The sequence below is a fragment of the Thalia democratica genome, chromosome 2, assembly GCF_965202585.1.
Source record: "Thalia democratica chromosome 2, ktThaDemo2.hap1.1, whole genome shotgun sequence".
Classification (NCBI taxonomy): domain Eukaryota; kingdom Metazoa; phylum Chordata; class Thaliacea; order Salpida; family Salpidae; genus Thalia; species Thalia democratica.
In genome coordinates, this window is record NC_139166.1 from 14,332,612 (window position 1) to 14,354,830 (window position 22,219).

General features: G+C 26.1%; 2 protein-coding genes across 2 annotated transcripts; both read right to left on the reverse strand.

Annotated features, from left to right (window-relative positions):
• Positions 1–211: 211 nt before the first annotated feature.
• On the reverse strand, positions 212–13,888 carry LOC145829897 (cleavage and polyadenylation specificity factor subunit 3-like). The gene is made up of 18 exons (XM_082937771.1): positions 13,814–13,888; positions 12,514–12,577; positions 11,698–11,795; positions 11,477–11,605; positions 10,798–10,928; positions 10,250–10,312; positions 10,072–10,148; positions 9,716–9,866; positions 7,465–7,640; positions 6,854–7,012; positions 5,665–5,811; positions 4,920–5,053; positions 3,242–3,369; positions 2,804–2,928; positions 2,606–2,677; positions 1,407–1,559; positions 915–1,046; positions 212–343 (listed from the first exon to the last, which is right to left on the reverse strand). Exons 1-18 carry the CDS (start codon positions 13,876–13,878, stop codon positions 251–253), a joined length of 2,097 nt encoding a protein of 698 aa, XP_082793897.1. The 5' UTR covers positions 13,879–13,888; the 3' UTR covers positions 212–250.
• Positions 13,889–15,950: 2,062 nt separating this feature from the next.
• LOC145850071 (tRNA-uridine aminocarboxypropyltransferase 1-like) lies at positions 15,951–21,352 on the reverse strand. Its single transcript, XM_082955216.1, has 5 exons — positions 21,143–21,352; positions 17,472–17,612; positions 17,150–17,238; positions 16,846–16,940; positions 15,951–16,216 (listed from the first exon to the last, which is right to left on the reverse strand). Exons 1-5 carry the CDS (start codon positions 21,350–21,352, stop codon positions 15,951–15,953), a joined length of 801 nt encoding a protein of 266 aa, XP_082811342.1.
• Between the last annotated feature and the right edge of the window lie 867 nt (positions 21,353–22,219).

The window sequence follows — 22,219 nt, forward strand, 5'->3', positions numbered from 1 at the left end:
ATTTTCTAAAATAAAAAAACTAGTCTACGCGAATCTCATTTTCTTAGTAAGAACATAATAGTAGAATATTAACAAAAATGTTTTTCTTTGCTAATAGATTCTCTAATATAAAAAGCTTAAAGAACATTTGTTCATCAAAATATCCACAAACTTTATAGTTTGGAAAAAAAAAGTTTAAAACTGTTTAAATATTCTTCTATTTCCAACATAACCATCTAGTTAATATATTACATATGTTTTTGGAATATAATTAGCAGCTTTCAATTGGCATGACAGCTCCATAGAGAAGGTCTATGGAGCATTTTATTTGATCTCTGATGTCTCTGTTCTCACAATCTACAACCTGATAAATGTTTTAAAGTTTCATATGTTGCGAACTTGAATGTAATTTCATTTTTTACAATTACATTCTGTAAAATTAACTAGCTCAATATAATGTTCTTTAACAAATTCATCGAAAGAATGTATGTGAATGATAGGTTTACTAATTAATTGTTTTTTATTAATCAAGGTTGCCACTCGTTTTTTCTTAAATTTTTTCCAAGTTTTCCAAATTTCTTCCAGGCTTTTAAAAGTACGCATTTTTGGTCTATTTTTAGTTTAAAGTTAAGTTTAAGGTGAAAAACTGTGTTAAATACTATAAAAACATTGAAAAGATACTGTGAAGATACTTTAAATATGTTTTTTAACGAAAAAAAAAATTACTACTGGACATGTGAAAATTGTTAAAATTCCAGGTTTTTCGTGCTTTTTTTTCAAAATTTCCCAAATTCCAGGTGAAGTGGCAACCCTGATTGACAAATTATATATAAATACATTTAACTTTTCCTTGTCTCATGCATAAAAACTACTCAGTTTCTCAACATAGCTTACTTTTTTAATCAACCAGTTAAACCTATTATTTCAAAACCAACCCTGTTTCTCCAATCAATAGTTACGTCATAATCGGCGATCTTCATGACAATGTGGTCTTTTTCGTCCCTGGTGTGTTCGCTCAAACCGCCATTTTCGGCATCTCCCTCCCCGTACATTCCAACCAACATTTTCTACATGGGGGATTTTTTATTACTTGGCTTCACAGTAATACAACTTTGCTTTAAATTTTGTATAACTTAGAAAAAATACATTTCTCATGCTGCCAAAAATACTTTGACAAAAACGTTTAAACAGACCAACTTCATACCTACCTACATTTTACTAAATAATTTTATTGAACTAGCTAGATTATATATTAGTAGATTATTTACATTACGTAAGCTATAATATTTTTTATTAACTAAATTACAAAGAAAGACCATAACAGCTGTTAAAATATACCAACACCTGATGTACATTGCTAAAAATATTACTAAATTTTAGTACTGACTATTAAAGAATAATATTAAATTTATAAATATAAAACAAACCTTCAGTCGATCCTTGTAAATTTCATCTTTCTTTTCTTCACTCCTCTTCATCTGAACCGAGTTTATTTTCTGAGCTTGTGGATCCGATTCTACTCTCAATACAAAAGACATCACTGTTTCCGCGTACAAGTCTGCTTCAATAGAAGATTCCCACTGTAAATATATGCAAATAATAAGTTAATTAAGTGTTTCTTAACGTATGGAATACATGACAGTTTCGGCGTATAAGTCTGCTGCAATTCGTGACTCCACTAAACAAAACAACTGATATATAAATAAGCCAGCTTCAATAAACGATTACCAATGTTGATATTAGTAAATAATTAACACATAAATCAGCTTCAATATATGATTCCTACTAAAATAATAAAATTAGGTGCTACATTTACAAATCGGCTTATAATGAATACTCAATCTAAACTATCACAAATTAAGAAATATGTTTTCAAAAGACATGATAGTATTAGCGTATAATTCAGCATCAGTAGAAGATTCCTACTAAACGAATTAAAACTTATTTTATATATACAAGTATGTACCTTTTATTGACAATTCTTACTGGAAATAATAAAAAAATATCAATTTACTTACGAAAGACATGACTGTCTCTGCGTACAAGTTAACTTGTATTTATGTTTCCCATTGTTAAATAGCGTAACAATTTTTTTAAAAACAAGCTACTTTATAGTAAAATATAATAATCGATTATACTTTAATAGTGACGCTTTTGTTCTTTTGCTAACTCAGTAGTTCAAGTAAAATTAAAAGTTTTACTTCTTACAATGATAACATAACTATTCAGAAACTTTGTTATGAATACAAGGCTCGATAGTGACTATTTTAACAATTGAAAAACTTACTGACATCACTGACAATAGGCTTCTCTTTTCCACCGTGACACAATTCAACACCATTGAAGTAAAAATACATAAACGAAAATAAACATATCAAACCTTAGTAGTAACAATCCTGTTTTTCTTAGCCTACTTGATACAATTCAACACAAATAAAAATATATACACTACCTTATTAAAAAACACATAAACAATAAAACATAATTTATACCTCAATAGTGATAATCCTGTTCCTCTTGGCCACCTTGACGCAGTTAAACACCAATAAAATAAATAATATGTACATACAATACTTATTTGTAAATGAAAAAAAAAAAACATATATAATTAATAAACAACTCAAACCTCAATAGTAACGATTCTGTTCCTCTTGGCCACCTTCACACAATTAAACACCAGCAATCCGGCCGCACCGTCCTAGAAAATATTTTTACATATTTATCTATAATAGCCTTAACTCAAGTTGAACTGATGATTTATTTTCATGTGTATCAATATTGTTTATAAACATATTATATTTTGCATACTTTAAATTATGTTAACCTGGTAAGTGATCTGCTGCACGTTCTGATCCACCTGCTCCAAGTGGAACTTCAATACTTCCAACGGTGCGCTGAAGGTCACAGATGTTCGCTGTTGGATCTCCGTCACTTTCAGCGCTGTTCCGCCTAAATCATGTGGTACTTGAAAGAAAACGAGAAAGAGAAAAAGAAAAAATGTAATTGTTATTTTTTTATAATTATTTAGTTTAAATGGTTGTCATTTAGTCTCAACTAATGGTTTTTAATGATACTAAGTACAGCTTGAATATGCCTAGCATTTTAAATGGTTTGTTAATGAAATAAATTTATGGCTAAAAAAAGGAAAAGTTAATTAACTGGGTTTAAATTAAATTACCTTCATCAAGACAACCATAATAATACAAAGCAAATAAATATTTCTATTAAATAGTTTGTCATATAAAAATTTAATTTAACTAACTGGGTAAATCTGCAGGTTCGAAAATGTGGTAATTGAAGTTTCTCTTCACCAAAATTCCCGACAAAACTTCATCCTGTTTTCTTTTCTCCTTGGCAAGATTCTTCATCACTTTCGCCCGTTTCTCGCCCCTATTACGTCATTAAAAGTTCTTTACGTCATAAATATTTTTGTTGCGACATAAATGATTCGTTGCGACATAAATAAATTTTAAATTTCATAACTTAATAAAGACTTGTTAAAAGACTGTTTAGATTGTAAAAATATCTGTATTCTTGAGTAGTAATTTAAAGCACTAGAAACAGTTATTAAAAAATTGATTTATACATTTCATTTTTGCTTAATGCTTCAATAAAATGTTTCATTTCAATCTTGCAAGAAAAGAACAACATACTAAAAGTTAGTACTAATTGTGTAATTAACTTCTGACAAACTCAGCTTAATACAAAAACTGGCTGCTTTTATTTTGGGCATTTGTTTTCAAATAATTTTTAAAGAAGAGTAACAAAGTCTACTTATCTGATTGATACTTGGCATTCTGGTTAACTTAACCCACAAATTGCCAGTTACAACAGTTTGTCTGCACTTTGTATTCTTTTCAACAACATTAAGACTTCTCATAATATTTAATACCATACTTAAACCATATTCTCAGGAGTATGTATAACAATATTTGTTTCTTCACATAAATATATCTTATATTAATTCAAATAAACCTAAATTCAAGTTGAACTGATGATATGTTTTCAGGAGTGTAATAACTATATTGGTTCCCTAATTATACTTCATTTTTCCATATTAACTCAAATAAACTTGAATTCTAATTGTACAGATTATTTTTTTTTTCTGGTTTATGAATAACAAATATTTGTTTCTTTAATGAAAAAATTAGTTATATATCAAATTAAATTAATTTGAACTCAACATTAATGAGAACTTATTAACAGGAGCATGCATAACATTATTTGTTTCTTCAAAAAAAATATACATAGTGATTAATTAAGATAAATCTGAATTCAAGTTGAACTGTTTTTTTTTACAGGAACATAAATGTCAATTTTTTTTCTCTTATTGTGTTATATATTTTTGTATATTAATTCAAATAAACCTGAACTCTAACGTTACAGATGTTTTATTCTCAGGAGTTAAAACAATTATATTTCTTTCTTCTTAAAACCTTTATATCAATTAGTGTATTTTTTATATTATTCAAAATAAACCTGAATTCTAATTGAACAGATGATTTATTTTCAGGTGTATGTATAACTATATTTGTTGCAGTGTCATTTACTTATTAAAATATTTTCGTTAGTAATTGAAATAAATCTGAATTCAAGTTGAAATGTTTTTTATTTCAAGGGAATGAATGACAAATTTTTTTCTCTTATTTTTTTTTTCGTATATTAATTCAATCAAACCTGAATTCAAGTTGAACTTAAGACTTATTCTCAAGAGTATAAATAACTATATTTGTTTCTTTATAAAATATTATTTTTGTATACTAAATCTAATAAACTTGAATTCTAATTAAACTGATGATCTAATTACTGGCGTATGAATAAAACTATTGGTATATGTTTATCTATTGATTTCAAATAAAGCTTCAAGTTGAACAGAAGATTTATATTCAGGAGTATGTATAACTATGTTTATATGTACTTACTAATTAATTTAAATAAACCTGAATTCAAGTTGAACTGATGACTTGTTTTCAGGAGTGTGTATTACTATGTTTGTTTCTGCGTCATCTTCATATTCTCTTTCAAGAGCTTTCTTCAACCTTCCCATCTCAGTTGCTTCTCCGTGCACTAAGATCTGTTTCAAATTTTAATAGTTTTTTTATTTGAACTACTTTGTATCTTTTAGGATGAAATATTTTTTGGGAAATATATTTTAAAAGTCGCCTCTTAATTCACTAAAATCTGTTTTAAATAATAAATTAACTTTCAATTAGTTAAAGTTTTTTTGAAATAACTATTTGTAAGCTAAAGCATAATAATTGGAAACATTGCCTTATTTTACAGCTTGAACTTTTAGACTAAAAAACATATAGTTAAAAATTATTTACAACTTTTACCAACACTAACACATACAAAAAGGCATTTTAAACATTCTCAATACTAACATCATGGAGATTCTTTATCGCAAGATACTTAGCATTGTAATATACTTCAACGGTAAACAACGAACAAACTTTATATTATACTAACAGCGTAGGAATAGTTTCATAGCTCTGACAAACCAACTTATTTTGTGTTCATATAATAAAAAACAACAACAATTACTCAAAATCTTTGTATATTTGAAAGCTTAAATATTATCTCATAAATAAGTAAAGTGTATACATACAATTATGATGTTTGTACTCTGAAAATAAGTACTTATACGAACTTAAATATAAAAACATAAACATATATAACACTAACAACATGGGGAGGCTTCATTGCTCTGACAAACTCAGAACCCTGTTTGTAATCAGCATGAGCGCTGAAGGAAATGTAATCAACACTCATCTTCAGTTTCAATCTTCTACCGTCCATTGCAGATACCTCATTGGGCTCTTTCAGGATTTGCTGTTAAGTTAAAAGAATTTTCTAATTATTTGTTGAAAAACACATACTAATTTAAATTTTATGCATAAAGTAGCTTAAAATATTTCTTTTAAATCAAATACAAGACTGTATTTTGCAGGTTACTTAATTACTTGCTTCAATGAAATAAATATTAAGTTATTTTACATGTTAACTGACGTGAAAGCCCTTTTTTAACAGTATAAATCAGGGTTGCCACTTGTTTTTCAAAATTTTTACAGGTTTTTAAAAGTAAACATTTTTGGGTCTATTTTCAGTTTAAAGTTAATTTTAAGGTAAGAAGCTGTGTTAAATAGTATAAAAACATTGAAAAGATAATGTAAAGCTATTTTAATTATGTTTTTTTATAAAAAAATTGATGATAACTAAAATGTTTTATTTATATGATAGACTTTTTTAGTCAAATCGAAATTACTGAACATGTGAAAATTGTTAAAATTACAGGTTTTTTCAAAGTTTATTTAATTCCAGGTTTTTCCAGGTTACTTTTGCCTAAATTGTCGAATATCAGGTTTTTCCAGGGAAAGTGGCAACCCTGATAAATTTAATTATTAAAACAGTCTAACATTTTTAGCAAGTGTGTCTTCAAAAATGTTCATTGTCTATTGTACTATGAAAATCAAAAAACATAAAAAACCAGGGCAATCACCCTTAGCTTTATCGAAAAAATAACTCAAACTTTATAAATAGCAAAAACCTCAACTACAGTAAATACTAAAGTAGTTTGTCGACTCGTTTACTTTAAACAACAATTTTACAAAGATACCTTTTAATTTATTTTAATTTAAATGAAGTAAATCATTTATAATAAAAAAATTGAAAAAGTAAACTTAATTTCAATCACTTTGGCGAGCAACTAACTTGAAAGTATTTTTTTTAGAAAATTAATTCACTTATTCAAAAAACACATTCATTTGCTAAAAAATATATCGTCAGGCGTGCATTCAATATTATTTATTACTTACTTTACGATAAATTGAAACGTTAATGAAGAATTAATTGAATTACTAAATTAAAAACCAACTTTAGCAAGTGTGCCTTCAACGCAGTATCCCGCAATTATGGTCCCATTCAATGAGTCCTGACACCAATTTTCAAACAACTGTCTTGACAGTCCACTCTGCATCATACCAGGGCTGGCCATCACAACCGACGGTCCCACGTCGTCGAATTTGTCCATTCCCTGTATCATTTTTTATTTTTTATTAAATATGTTTACGTAAATTAGTAACGCCCTGAGATCGTACTTATTTTCTCAAAATAAAGATTTTCTATTTACTTTTGTAAAATTTGTTTAGCTTTTGTAAGTAAATGAAGTTGAACATCAAAGTCTAAAGGTTTATATTATTTTGTTTTTGACATAAGATATTTTTATTTTTAAGTAACTGTTAACAAATAAAAGATTAACATTTTCAAACTTAAATAAGCCTGAACAGAAAAAGTTGGAAAATAAAAATTAAAGCCATACTTTGAGATATCTAAAAAAGCAAATAACAGAGCCTAAACCTTAATTACTGATATGCCTGAATTGGTAAAAATAAACAGAATATATACAAAATACAAATTGATCCCTTCAAATTACTGAGGTATCTGAACTTGAAAAAGTTACTTTAAAAAAAAAGCAAAATAAAATACCTTCAAATTACTGATGTGCCTGAACTGAAAAGGGTTCCTAGTGTTCCACTGCTTCCTAATGGTGGTGTTCATCGCGTTCGAGTACGTCTGGTACACGGACATGCACTTTTTCGCCAACGACGAAGCGTAGTATATCGGGATGTCGTGCAATTCAGGGTGGTTTGCCCAGTAGTCGTCTGTGTTATATAAATGTATAAAAAATCTATAATATTAGAAATATAACTTTTTGAATACTGAATAAAGTCATCGAGAATTATTAAAAATCGCCAATAACCTTATATATTTAAAAATAATGAAAGTCATCTAGAAATATAAAGAAAAGTGATACCTGTGCAGATAAATACAGTTATCTTTGTTGATTTTAAATAACCTGATAAGATCAGGTTACCACTTTAGGAAAATTTCTTCCAGGTTTTTCAAAAAACTTGTTTTAGGCCTATTTTTAGTTTAAACCTAAGTTTAAAGTAAAAAAAAATGTGTTAAAGTATAAAAACATTAAAAATATACTGTAGAGCTACTTCAAATGTATTTTTTAATAAAAAATTTTTGATGATGACAAATTTGTTTATCTAAATGGTAGATTTTTTGTGACAAATCAAACTTTTGACATGTAAAAATTGTTCAAAATTCCAGATGTTTTTGCCTAAATTGTCAAATTCCAGGTTTTTCCAGGTAAAGTGGCAACCCTGTAAGATAAGTGAATCCATTTGCAGAAGGCTTTAAAACTTAAACTCGCTTAAAAACATTCAGGGTGGTTCAGCCGGTAATTGTCTGTTAAATTATCAAAAGTATTTATATCAAATATGAAGTACAAGACTTTAAACTACTATTAAAAGAATAGTAGTACCTTGTGTCGATGAGAAAAAGACGTTGAAATTTAAAACAAAACATTTTAAGATAAATTTACATTAAAGTAAGTAACAGGTTTTGGGTAAATAAAATATATGTATTTAAATTAGGGACAATACTCTGTACTAACGAACACACTTATATACAAAGTTTTTTTAATTAAAATACAAACAAATGACCAGAAAATCATTCAGCTATTAAAAGCTTTATTTTAAAGAAGATTAAATATAAAAAAAGAAGGTAAAAAACTTTAAAATGTTGGGAAAATATTCATAGGCTCTTTTTTTTTACTTTCAATAACATCTCTAGATACTTATCTTATGTTCAATGAAACAAAAAATATTTACAATTAAACAATCACTCAATATAAGAAACTGTTATCAACATTAAAAAAGTAGTTAAAATGCTAATAAACCAATGCAAGTTTCTAAGCCCTCGCTAAGGCAAACACTAGTCTTAGAAAAACAAATAATATCTAGAATTATGTAAATAAACAAACTAAAAATATCCAGAAAATATTGTATCCTTCCAAAGGCAGACACGAGCATCATATTCAGGGTTGCCACTTGTTTTTTCAAAAATTTTTCCAGGTTTTCCAAATTTCTTCCAGGTTTTTAAAAGTAAACATTTTTAGTTTTAAGTTAATTTCTATAAAAGAAACTATGTTAAATAGTATAAAAACATTTAAAAGATGCTGTAAAGTTAATTTAAATGTGTTTTTTAATAAAAAATTTTTTTGATGATGACAAAAAAATCTTATTTATATGATAGATATTTTGTGTCAAATTGAAATTTTAGTACTGAAAGTGTTTTGTTATTAAAAATTCCAGGTTTTTCCAGGTTTTTTGATTAAATTTCCAGGTTTTTTTCAAAATTTCTCAAATTCCAGGTTTTTCCAGGTTATTTTTGCCTAAATCGTCGAATTCCAGGTTTTTCAAGGTTTCCAGGTAAAGTGGCAACCCTGATCATATTAATATCATAAATGATTATTTCTAATTGAATAAATAAACCAACTCAATATAAGTAACAGAACCCTTCTCAACACGAACATGAGTGTGAGAAAAATAAGTAGAACATTTTTAACATATCAATTTACATTGAAAAACAAGAAGTAATTCCTGATCACTGCCTAGTATCAAATATCTTCTGCCATAACATAAACAAAATATTTACTTAAGAAATTACCCAACACAAGCAACATTTCTTGTGCCCTCTCTAATTTGAACACAGGTATCAAACACCTACCCCAATAAAACTCAACATTAAAATAAGTATTTATAATCGTATAAAACAACAAACCCAGTATAAGCAGTAATTCTTGAGCCCTCCCTAACGCAAACACAGGTATCAAACATCTTATCCCAGTAAAATATTTAACAACAACAATAAACAAACAGCAAACCCAATATAAGAAGTAATTCTTGTGCCCTCCCTAACGCAAACACGGGTATCAGACACCTTCCTCCTCTCTCAACGATCTCTCTCACTTTGTTGGTGAACCTCAGCTCTCTATCCTCTCTCGCTTCGTGAATGTGTGTGCCGTACGTCGATTCCTGTGTGTGACGTCATAATAAAGTTAGTAAGATGAAAACTTGGTGCTCGTCGTCATTTCAAATTAGTTTATATTTGAGTCCAAGTTTGGTTATGCTACTTTTGGGATGTAACCTCACAGTAACAGCCCACAAAAACAATATTATTGTTAAATAACAAAAATTTAAATAAGGATCTAAGAAAGAAAAACAAATTTATAGTACTAACAGTGATAAGAACGTCTGGTGTAATGGCGGGAATCTCTGCTGCCATCAAGTGACGATCTTCTTCCCTGGAATAATCACCTGTTTAATATATATAATGATAATATTTGTTGTATAAACTAAACAATCACCTGTGTAAAGAACACTTTATAATATATTTACTTTTGATTATTATTTATTACCTGTGTAAAGGACACGGACGCCCGCGATCTCGATCATGAACATCGCTGCTCCCAATACGTGACCTGTAAAGTGTTAAAGAAATTAATAATTCAGATATACAAAATATACAATGTTATTTTAATTAACAAGTGCGTTCGTTTTCAATATGACTAGACGTATATAATATCAAGTTTAGAGATTGAATTTGTAGATGTAACATTTCCTGTTTCAAAATTTGTCCTGTTGGATGATAAATAACAAATATAGTTTAAAACATAGGTAAGTAGGAGTGTTATAAAGAAAACAATTCTATCTTAAAACTCTGAGCTAACTTAAAACTTATATTTTTTATTTAAAATCTATAAAAAACAAGTCTACCCAACTTTCAATTTCATTATTTTAAAAAGGGATAAACAAGCAAAACTATTATCAATTTTTAACTAGTTTATATCTTCAAGTAAATGATTCAAATCACGAGAAACTAAATGTTTTCCTAAAAATTTATTAACTATTTAAAATATAACTTTTAAACAATCAACTATTATAAAATAAATTTATTTAAACATACCAGCATGATAGCACCAAAAATTAATTCCTTTTATCGATTTCTGCTCGTGAAAATCAATCGTTTCAATTCTGTCCATACTTTCTTCCAAGTCCGCTTCGGAATACAACTGGCCATTGTTCGATGAGATATTACTGTTTATTTATATTGTTTAAATATTGTAAATACAGTATATTACATAATTATAATATAAGAAGTCCGGTTCAGAATATATCTGGCTTTTGCTAGATGAAATGTTGCTGTTTATTTAGTGTATATGTTAATAAAAAGTACATTAATATGAAAGAGGTTTGCTTCAATTACAACTGGGTATTGTTTGAAGAAATGTAACTGATATTTAAAAGAAATATAGTGAAATGCACATTATACATTTAATTAGATGAAAAAACTTGGCTTTAGAATACAACTGACCAATACTTCGATGATATGCTGCTGTTATTATACATTTTTATTTGAATATTCTAGGACATCAGACTATATATATAAATATTAAGAAACTTTATTGTTTTACAAATTCCTTTATTAAACAGATAATTATTCTCAAACTTTAAAAATTGGCAGAATATATTTTTGGTATAATCAGAACTTAATTCAGTTTTATAGTATATAAACTTATAAATTAAAATTCTACCATAAAAAACCTACTAATAAACAAATTATAATCATAATGATATAGTCCTACCTGACTTTGATGTAATCCGACAACAACCATCTGTATATCGCCTTGGTGGCGTGGGTCATGAAAACCCTCCCCTTAAACTTAAACCTCTGCAGAAACCATGGCAACGCCCCCGCGTGGTCCAAATGAAAGCTGGTGATTGGTTGATTTTTTTTATTTATCACATTTTAAAATCAAAACATCTTATAAACAAAAAAAAATTAAAAAAAAAAACTCAAACTAACTGAGTAATAAGTAGGAGGTCAACATCTTTTGCTCTTTCTTCATCAAGGTAGGGAGTTCCCGCCAAACCTGACATTCCCGGATGTATTCCACAATCGAGCTATGGAAAATTGAAAATATTTAGATTAAAGCAAAAAATTACATTTTGTGAATAAGCTATGAGAACTGACAAAAATCTCCTATTTTTATTTATCCTGTTTATTGATGCATTACGCAGTCAAGCTAACAATTTTAAACTATTTATCACTTAAAACTTGTCTGTTATATGTTCAAGATGAAGTTGTAAGTTCAATAAATGATTAAACTTTTACAACAGCCTAGATAATTACTGGATGTATTCCGCAATCAAGCTATGGAAAAAATAAAATGTATTTGCAGAAAGTTATTGCATTAATTTTTTCAAAGTGACTAATAACTTCCATAGACATGGTTTCATTCTGTATAAAATCACAAAACTTTACAGATAATCACTGAAAAACCATATTGCTAAAAAAGGGAAAACAAAATGAAAGGAAAATTAAAAAAGTAAACTGTCTTACTCATTAAAAAAAAACTGCTCAGGCTATAATAGTTGTGACATCTTTACAAAAGTTTTGGTGTCAATTTGAACTTAGGAGTTTTGACAATTTTTTATGACATCATAAAAGCAAGTGATAAATGTACGGTTTTTTTATATTTATAATTATTTAATTTATTTATAAACTAACAAAGATTTTTTTATTTCAATACAATTTATAAAAAAGTATAATGCCCAGTAAAAGTTCTGAGTTTAGATAATAAAACATCCAGAGTATTTATTCTATAGAACATAAACTAACAAGAATTTTTTTATTTTTGTATTCCAGCAAGTGACAAGACCTTCCAACTTCTTGGCCAGCACCTCTGTTAATTTTTTATTTAATTAAAATTATTGATTACTGTTCATTTAATATAAATATTAATAACTATCAATATAATAATTAATATTAAGTGCTATCAATTATTTAATGTTGATAATATTTAACTAAATCTCTTACTTAAGAGCAATAAAACATTATTTACTTAAGAATAAACGCAAACTTTATAATTCTTAAACTTCTGTTAACTTAATGTTTAAAACTTAGAGTGCTGAAACAGTCAAAAATTTTTTTTCAAAAGAACAATGTAAGCCAGTTGTATAAATGCACACACACAGTGTGCAAATTTTTTCAAGGTTACCAAAAAATTTAAAAAAATTCAAAAAAGTTTAGCCATTTATAAACGATTCAATAACAAAATCCACTGCGCTTTTCACATATGAGCTTATTTATATTTTTTAGGGGTACAACTTTGTTAAGTATAACGTTTTCTCTCTCTGTTTAAACGAAAATTTAGATTTTTATACTATAAATTTGACACCTTCATTTAATTTTACATAAAATCAAAATTGAACGTAAGCAATATACATAATAAATCATTTTAACTGATAAAAAATTAAGTATCTAGCTCAAAAACAAAAAAAAAACATTTTTAAAGAGAACTGAGAATGTAACAATTGCAGTTCATACGTTTGAAATTTACTGAATTACGATTTAATTGAAATAAAGTTTGAAATAAATAAAATTAACTCAAAAGTTAAATTTATTTATTTCTTTTATTAACATACGGTTACATTTAAAGTTTTATCAAGAAAAAAAGTTTTTACATGAACAAACGTCTTGACCCCAATGTGGCCTTAAATGTAGTTCAGATTAAAATATAAAAAGTTTGTTCTAGTTTGAAAACTGGATTTTGGACTTCTAAGTTAATTTTGCTTTTACTATTTAATAAGCTATGAAGTTTTAGGACACAGTGACTCAAAATTGAAAGAGTTAAAAGTGTTTCATAGAGATGACAGTATATATTTGAAAACACCTAACAACCTAAAAAGTAAGACCATTTTGCCAAACTTAGTTTTAAAATACCTTTTGTTTATAGACATTTTTTATAAAAAACTGCTTTAGATATGACCTTTGATTTTAAAAAAAGAGGTTTCTTTTATGATCATAACTAAAATATAAACAATATATAATATAGTTATATTAATAATAAAAACAAATTTACAAAAGTTTAATAATTATATTTATCTTCATAACTATATAATAATGAAAACAAACTAACAAAGGAGTCATCTTCCAAAGATCGGCATCATCAACAACAGTGTGATCTTCAGCAATATCACTCATTTTATATTTATATTCTGTATTGTTTATTATTTCAAGTTTTAGTCATTAGCATTGTAACTACTTTGAATTAATTGATGCTTCATCAACTTTATAACGTCAAAAAAAATATGTACGTTTTGAATATTCTTGGTTTAACAAATAATAAAACTTAATTATATAGAAACAAAATTTAAACATTATTCCTATAAACGCAAATATTTTTTTAAATTTCTTGTTTTTATGTTTTAAAACTTTAAAGTTCCAAAAATTTTCTAAATCAGGCTATATATTATAAAGAACTTTAAATACCTTTGCACAAATAGTATACTAAAAAAGGTTATCATAAGAATTTATTGTTACTAAATTTGTTTTCTAACAAGTAATCTATATATTTTAATTTTACAAATAAAATCCTACTAAATGTATCACGTAAAAGACCAGATTCATTAAAAAACAACTAAACAGTAAAGATCAGAGTTAAGGCCATAGGGAGGTCCGACATTTTTTTTTACAAAAATTAACTTTGGCTTCTATATAAAGCTTTAAACACAAACTACAAGCCTGTTTTTATAGAATTCAAAAATATCATTTAATTTTTGAGGTATTTTATTTTTGTAAAAAGTTTCCGATACAAACATATGGACCGCAAATTTTTTGGGGTCAATTTTCTCGGAAATTTAAAAATTCACTAAAAATCTATCTCCTCCTTCATTTTTCAAGCAATACTCTTCAAATTTTCTGGAAATTTTACTTATATTAAAAGAAAAAAACGTTACTTTAGAATTTTAATAAAGTAAAAAAATAAAAATTTTATCTCAAAATTAAAAAAAAAACGTGTTTTTTTTTCAAAATAATATTACTTATACAATTTTTTTTTAATTCCAAAGTAACGTTTTTTTTTGTTATTGTATACAGATTAGACTGTGAAAGTTTGAAGAAGATTGCTTGAAAAATGTAGGAGGAGATAGATTTTAAATTAAATAGTCTTTTTTCGCTGTTTTAGTTTTACCTTTCCATAGGGAACTTATTATGCGGCCCGACTTTGACTAGTCATATCTCAAAAAATAATTTGAATTTTTAAAAACGATAAAAAGCATCTTGAAGCTTAGAAAAACCTCTATAAAATAAAATCAACTTGTAAAAAACATGATTACCCCCCCCACTATGGCCTTAAACTATTTTAATTATAAGTGAATCAAGTTTTTAAAACTTTTAAATTATAAAACTATAATATAAGGAAAGTCACCAAAATATAAAATCTTTTATATTCATTTATATTAAATCTGTAAACAATATGATAAATTATTCATTTTACATTTAATATAATGCAAGTTAAAAAATCAAGACATGTAAACTTTTTCTCCAGTTTAAAATAAAATACACATGTTTTATCAGCAATTTTGAATATTTCGCTCTATTTAAAAAAAACTGTATTGACTAAGAATAAATTTTCTAAATACTAAATAAATAAGCAACTAATGTACACAAAAGTTAACACTATTAAATATTTAAATAGACAATTAAAATAATTTTCTATAGTTATATAGAAGGTTATAAACTACTAAAAAATGCAACAACAGTTCAAGTAGAAATCTAATTCGCATAAAAATTTAAATAATTTAAAACTACTTTAACTTTTACTAGATAAATATTCGTATACATTGTACAAAATGGAATTAAAATACTTTTATTAGGTTCAAGTCAATTAAATTCTTTTTTTTTCTAAAATACAAGTACACATTTGTGTACAATCTAGTTTTTTTCTGTTTAATTTTGTTACAATCTTAAAGCAAACAATCTTAATGGTATAAACTAAAGTAACATGTAAAGTAAATCTTAATGATATAACTTAATTCTAAACAAAGTTTTTGTATTTTTTTTTTATTAATTGTGTATGTAACTTTGCTACATACTCTACCAACAAAGTTTAAAAACTGTTTAAGTAACCAAGCAAAATAATTACAATTTTTACCAAAAACTTCAGTTTACAACTATTAATTTTTTTTGATATTTAGAATCATTTTAAAAAAGTATTCAAAGTTATATGCAAATAATCTACATAAACAAAAAAACTTCCAACTAAATATTCCAGTCTACTTATTTTTATCATTTTTCTGCTTTTTCCTCTTAACACCATTCCTCCCATACTCCAGCTGTTTCTCCCTCACTTTCATGTGAAAGAAGCTGAAAAAGTACAGCAGATCGTCCAATTCAGGGGAATTCCCTGCACCGAATGTCTGCTGAAACTGAAGACAGAAGAGGTGGATGGCCTCTATGGTGGCCAGGTGGGTTTCTGGTTGGTTGTACTGGTGACGCCAGTAATTGGTCCGCTGCGTTTCCAAGATTACGTGACGCAGTCCTAAATTGATTTTGTTAAGTATAATTTACTTAGTGACATCTTCTACATATATACATATTTATTAAAAAAAAAACTATATATGAAATTTAACATTGCGGATTTTTTAATTGATTTATTACTTTTTTTATTTTACTCACTTAATAAAAATTCTATCTAGTAATTTTTATTAATACAAATTTTACTTTATATAAAATTTGACGTTGGCAGTCCTAAATTGAATTATGTTTATTCTAAACTTGATACATCTTATAACTTGAAAATTAGTTTGATGTAACATTTAATACAGCATGGATTATCAGCTGAACGTTTTGATAACAAAATAAAAGTTCAAAGTGTATATAAACAACTTTTGTATCAAAAAAATAAGTTTTTTATGTTTAGACATTAGTTTGCCCATATATCTGAAAGTTTACTTTGTTTAGGGTCACATAATAAAATTTTATTTTAAAAGTATGAACTTTTTTAATGTTTAAATAAGCTACTTGATTTTTAACACTTCTAGTTACCCTTAAAATACAACTTCAAATTAGCTGATAACTATCATAAAAACTTATTTGTTTTGCTGAGAGAAACAATGAACATATTTCTAATTAGATTTAAAAAAACAAAAGGTCAATTTAATATAATACCTTGCAGTCTTTCATCGGTAATAATGCTATGTACTTGCTTCCAAGTGCTGTCTATAACCACTACTTTTGTAAATGTAGCACATTTTTGACCATCTCTGTTTACAATGATTAATTAAATATATGTGATAAACAAAACAGTAGTTTTAATTATATTTTGATTATTTTTTCTATAATTAAATTTTGCCAGTTTCTTTGTTTGACTTTAATATAGAAACAAAACTTTTAGACTATATATTTACAAAAACTCTATTACAAAATATTTATCTTAATAACAATACATAGACTATGAATTTATATTACTAACCCAGATTCATTGTTACATTCATAATTTGAAACCTTGGTGTAATATTCCAACGGTTTGGCTTCATCACTTGGGTAAAGCAAGACTACATCCTAAGTTTACATATTTTCTTAACTCAGTTTTATGATATCAAGTTAAAACATTTAAAATCATCAAAATCAAAATGCAAGAAGTTGTTTTGTTTAATAAACTTTACCAAAATATGATTTATTTCTTCATTTACACATAAACTGACTCAAATTCACTTAAGCAATAAAATAAGTTACAACAAAACAGCAATAAACAAATAATACAAACTAAGATGGTATTGTTAAAAACAAAATACCTCTTTTAAGTTTCTGTAGTCGGGCATGGAAGGGTAAGTGTAAATATTAACATCTTCACTGGCAAGCATTTTTGCATGAACTGCTGTGCTCTTGCCATCTTTCTCGTTTGGATGCTTCACAATGTCTAGTTTGATAGGCAACTGTTGATTATATTTTTTATTTATATGTTTCTAATTTGAATAGAAGCTGTAAGTTATTTTAAAAAATTTATTACCTAAAGTATGTCAAATTTTGTAAACAACTGCAAATTAATTGCTATGGATAATAAATTTAATTAAGTTAAAATAAAGAGTTAGTTGTTAAAAGTTAATACTCCTTCACTGAAAAATACAACATACTGAGTGAACAAAAGACATCAATAAATTTACTTTTAATAAATATTTTACTATACGCTTAAAACAAATAATTTTTTTTATTTTTTGTTTCACAATGTCTACTTAGATGAATAGCTGCAAATTAAAATAATTGTAGCTCCAACAAGTTTAAAATGCATTAAATCTAAAAAATACAGCTTATAAGCTTATTATTAACTTTGTACTAATCAAAATCTGTACTTGAAATGTAAGCTAAATGTCTAGTTTTATGTACAGCTTAAAATAAGTTTTTAAAAGTTACAATTACTTTACTAGATTAGGTTAATAATTAAATTAAAATATACTGAACTGAATAAACGTTTACTTTGTTTATTTTGACGGACTATTGTAGTTAAAGGACAGTTACAGAGTTAAAACAAATTATAAAAGCTTGAGAAAAAAGTAAGCTTATTACTAATGATTTATAGCATTTTAAAAGAATACTTTGAATAAAACATGGTTGCCACTGATCAAGCTGAGAAAAATTTCCTGACTTTTCTAAATCTAACTTTTAAATTAAACTTATTCTAAAATAAATAATCTAACACTTAAAACTATATAAAGCTTTCAATCTTATTTTAATGCATGTTAAAAACAACAGTTTTTTGCTGAATTCTATCATTAAACTTCCAGTACATCACTTAAACCATCTGTGTATGATTGGTGTTTGTAATAAACAGCTCTATCATTTAAGTATTATTACCTTATAAACACAGCTCGTCTGAAAAAAGACACATTTGTTTAGCATTTCCTAGCATAAATGTATCTAGATAAACAATCGACATACAAGGAACTTTTACAATTAAAACCTTGAATTAATAACGAACTTTCACAACTAAAATCTTAAAACAATAACAAAGTTTTACAGTTAAAACCTTAAAACAATAAAGAACACATTTTTTTAGAATTTCCTAGCATAAATGTATCTAAATAAACGAAACGACATATAAGGAACTTATACAATTAAAACCTTAAATCAATAAGGAACTTTCACAACTCAAACCTTAAAACAATGGTCATCTTTTACAGTTAAAACATTAAATCAATAAAGAACTTAATCAAATACTGTTTTTTTAAATATATGTACTATTTTTTTTTCTTTGTTTTTTTATTAGCACTTCAACCTCTTCATCTAATGAAGATACGGTTTCCTTCATCTGAACTGCATTTCGCTTCATTTTCTTGGCAGTTAAAATCATTTGCTTCATTTTATTTAAATCGCTCTCATCTGCTGCCCTTACACTTGTTGAAGAGCATCTTTTCTTTAAGCCAAGCCACAACTTGTGGGCTTCATTTCTTTTCTTTTAGCACTCATTTATTTTTACTTTCATTTATAAAATATTTCCTCTTATCATTTAGTATAAAAGTTGTAATAAATAAATATACTCTTATTTACTTTTAAAACTTAAGTTACTCTACAAAAAATACAAATAATAAGTAGTTTAATCTTCGCATATACTTCTCTTATAACTTATTTTATAAATTTAAACAACTTTGAAAAATTATAAAGAGGTAAGGTATACACATTAACTTGTTACATGAAATAATAAACTAACTGCTTAGTTATAAAAAACTCAATTATTTACTTGAACAAAAAACACTTTGATTCTAAAATTATGCTATATAAACTTTTGTGTATATATCACATTTTCTTTAAGAAAGTGTCCTTGCTACAGATCATCAATACTAAAAAGCTTACAAAATCTGCATGTTCAAGTAGGGTACTTGAACAATATGTTAATAGAAAATTTTGGCAGTTTTGTAAAGCATATTTTACTATCTTATACCAGATGAAGGCATTGGAAATAAAATTAAATACTTTTGTAAATTTTTAGGAAAATTTTGGAATTTTTTTCTGACTTTAAAAGACTTTCAAATTTTTACCATTTTAAGGCTTTGGAAAACAAGCAATTTTGTAAATTTAAACTGACAAAATCTGACTTTTTTTTAAACTTTATCAAATTTCCTGACGTTTGTCATTTTATTTTAATTTTTCCTGACTTTTCCTGATTTCCTGACTTTTCCTGACCAAGTGGCAACCCTGATAAAAGCTAAGTTATAAGAAAGCTGATATTATTTTTGTTAAAAAGATAAGAAAGATAGTTGATTCTTTAAAACAGATAGTTGAGTAAGAGAAAATACTAACTAGGTTTGAGTTATTTAAAATATATGTACTAGGGTGCTTATTTTTACAGCTACCTTTAACTATGTTTTATGCTGAAATTTTTTTTCACATGTGGCCAACTGTTTTACAAACACATAGTGAATAATTTAAAACAATTTATAGAAATTTTATTGGTGGCATTTCTTAATTTTATGTAACTTTTATCACTTTTTTAAGTTTTCTTAAGTTTCCAGTTTTTTTTTTCAAAAAACAAAAAATAATGCCGTAAAACTTTCATCAAATCGTTTTAAATTGTTCACTATGTATTTGTGTGATAGTTGGCCACATGTGAAAAGAATTTCAGTGTGTAACTCTAAAGTCGTATTTTTTAGATCCCATGCATTTTGCATTGGAGTGGTTTTTAGAAAACAAGTTTTTGCTAAAGTGAAAGTTTCTACAAATCAACTAAAATTTTGCATAGGGTATTTCTATGATATTTGCAAAGCATAAAAATTTTTCCAGCCAGAAACTCAAAAGTAACTGTAAAAATAAGCAATGTAATATGTATATATTTTTATTTAAAAGAAAATTTTAAAAACTGTTATTTAGCCTACACTGTAATTCCATTCTTGTTTAATTATTTTGAAATATTCAACTTTAATTTTATTTATCTATTAATTTAATTTTATATATAAAGTTGAATATTTCAAAATAATTAAACAAGAATGGAATTACAGTGTAGGCTAAATAACAGTTTTTAAAATTTTCTTTTAAATAAAAATATATACATATTACAGTGCTTATTTTTACAGTTACTTTTGAGTTTCTGGCTGGAAAAATAAAGTTGAATATTTCAAAATAATTGAACAAGAATGGAATTACAGTGTAGGCTAAATAACAGTTTTTAAAATTTTCTTTTAAATAAAAATATATACATAGATATTTTGTTATGTACCGTTTTTAACCATCAGTACTGAATTAAACTTCAGGTATTTTATTTACATTTAACATTTCAAATAAACTTAAACATTAGATGAAAGCACTCTTAAATTCTAAAAGTATATATTTTTTTGCATCTTAGTAGATATAAAAGTAAACATATTTGAAGATTTAGTACTTAAAGTTGATTTACTTTAAAATTTTAGAATTATTTTACTTTCAACTTTATTTGAAGCGTCTAAAGCTTAATTACTTAAAGAAAATGTGAACTAACTTTTACTTTAGGTAGTTTGCTGGTGTCCAAGGTATCAACATACAGGTAGCACTTGTAGCAGAAGTACATCCTTGATGCCTGGCAACCAGGACACTTTGACCTCTTCAAACCCTTCAATGGGGCGTGAGAAGATATGTTCATGTCTTTGAAGGGATCGTAGTTAAGCTCTTCCTTGCTTCTGTAGGCAAACGTTCTTTTGTTGCCTTCCATATTTAATTACGTTTCTGAAGAAGTGTTTTGTACAAATTTAACATTTATCTTTAAACCAACAAAGATTATAATTTTTTACAAGTTTTATCTTACAAATTGAAATACTAGACCAATTTGACAGTATGGAAAAAGTAAATTTTGTTTTTAAAAAATAAAAATATTTCTGTCGCCTTCATATTTTAATATTTTTCTTTGATTAATTTGTATATAAAATACTAAATTTTAAAATACACAGCTATGAAAAACTATGTGCCTTCCTTCTCTTCTTAAATTGTAAGCAAAAATTAAGTTAATGATTCCATTGTATAATGTATATGCTATATAATTGTATAAATTAAGACTTATACCAAGTAATTCTTTTTGCATGTAGTATTTTCTTTTTATGAGAAGTTATATGTTAGCAGTAAAAATTATAAAACCTATTTGACAATATGATAAAAATACAACTTTGACTTTCTTTAACCAAAATTAAAATATTGTAAAATAAAATGTAATTCCTGTTTCAATCACAACAATTTTTCTAAGATTATTTTTCCATTTTGCTTATTTACTTACTTTTTCTCTCTAAAAATCTCAACTTTTAAGTTGTTTGTAAATATTAGTCTTATAACACTTAAATCTTTACTTTATCTAATTATGTTATACAATATTTGTGCTTAAAACAAAAAACTTGTTAAAATATATAATGTTTCAACGAAAAGTTTTCTTGTAATGAACTACTATAATGATCATTTAGTTAATAATTTAAACTAAGTGAAAGATTTGTTAAATGTTATAAATGTATAAATAAAATGATACCATGACAACTTAAATATAAAATATAATTAAGTTTAAAGAATTATAATAACTGAGTGAAACAAAAAAATA

Excerpts from the sequence above, each read along its gene's own strand:
- LOC145850071 (XM_082955216.1), bottom strand. The coding sequence starts at position 21,352 with ATGGAAGGCAACAAAAGAACGTTTGCCTACAGAAGCAAGGAAGAGCTT. Across the intron at positions 17,613-21,142 it reads GCAAACTACCTAAAGTAAAA|TTGCCTATCAAACTAGACAT; the intron begins GTTAGTTCACAT and ends TATAATCAACAG. Across the intron at positions 17,239-17,471 it reads ACTACAGAAACTTAAAAGAG|GATGTAGTCTTGCTTTACCC; the intron begins GTATTTTGTTTT and ends ATGTAAACTTAG.
- LOC145829897 (XM_082937771.1), bottom strand. The coding sequence starts at position 13,878 with ATGAGTGATATTGCTGAAGATCACACTGTTGTTGATGATGCCGATCTT. Across the intron at positions 11,796-12,513 it reads ACAAAAATAAAAAAATTCTT|CTCGATTGTGGAATACATCC; the intron begins GTTAGTTTATGT and ends AATTTTCCATAG. Across the intron at positions 10,149-10,249 it reads CGTCCGTGTCCTTTACACAG|GTGATTATTCCAGGGAAGAA; the intron begins GTAATAAATAAT and ends TATATTAAACAG.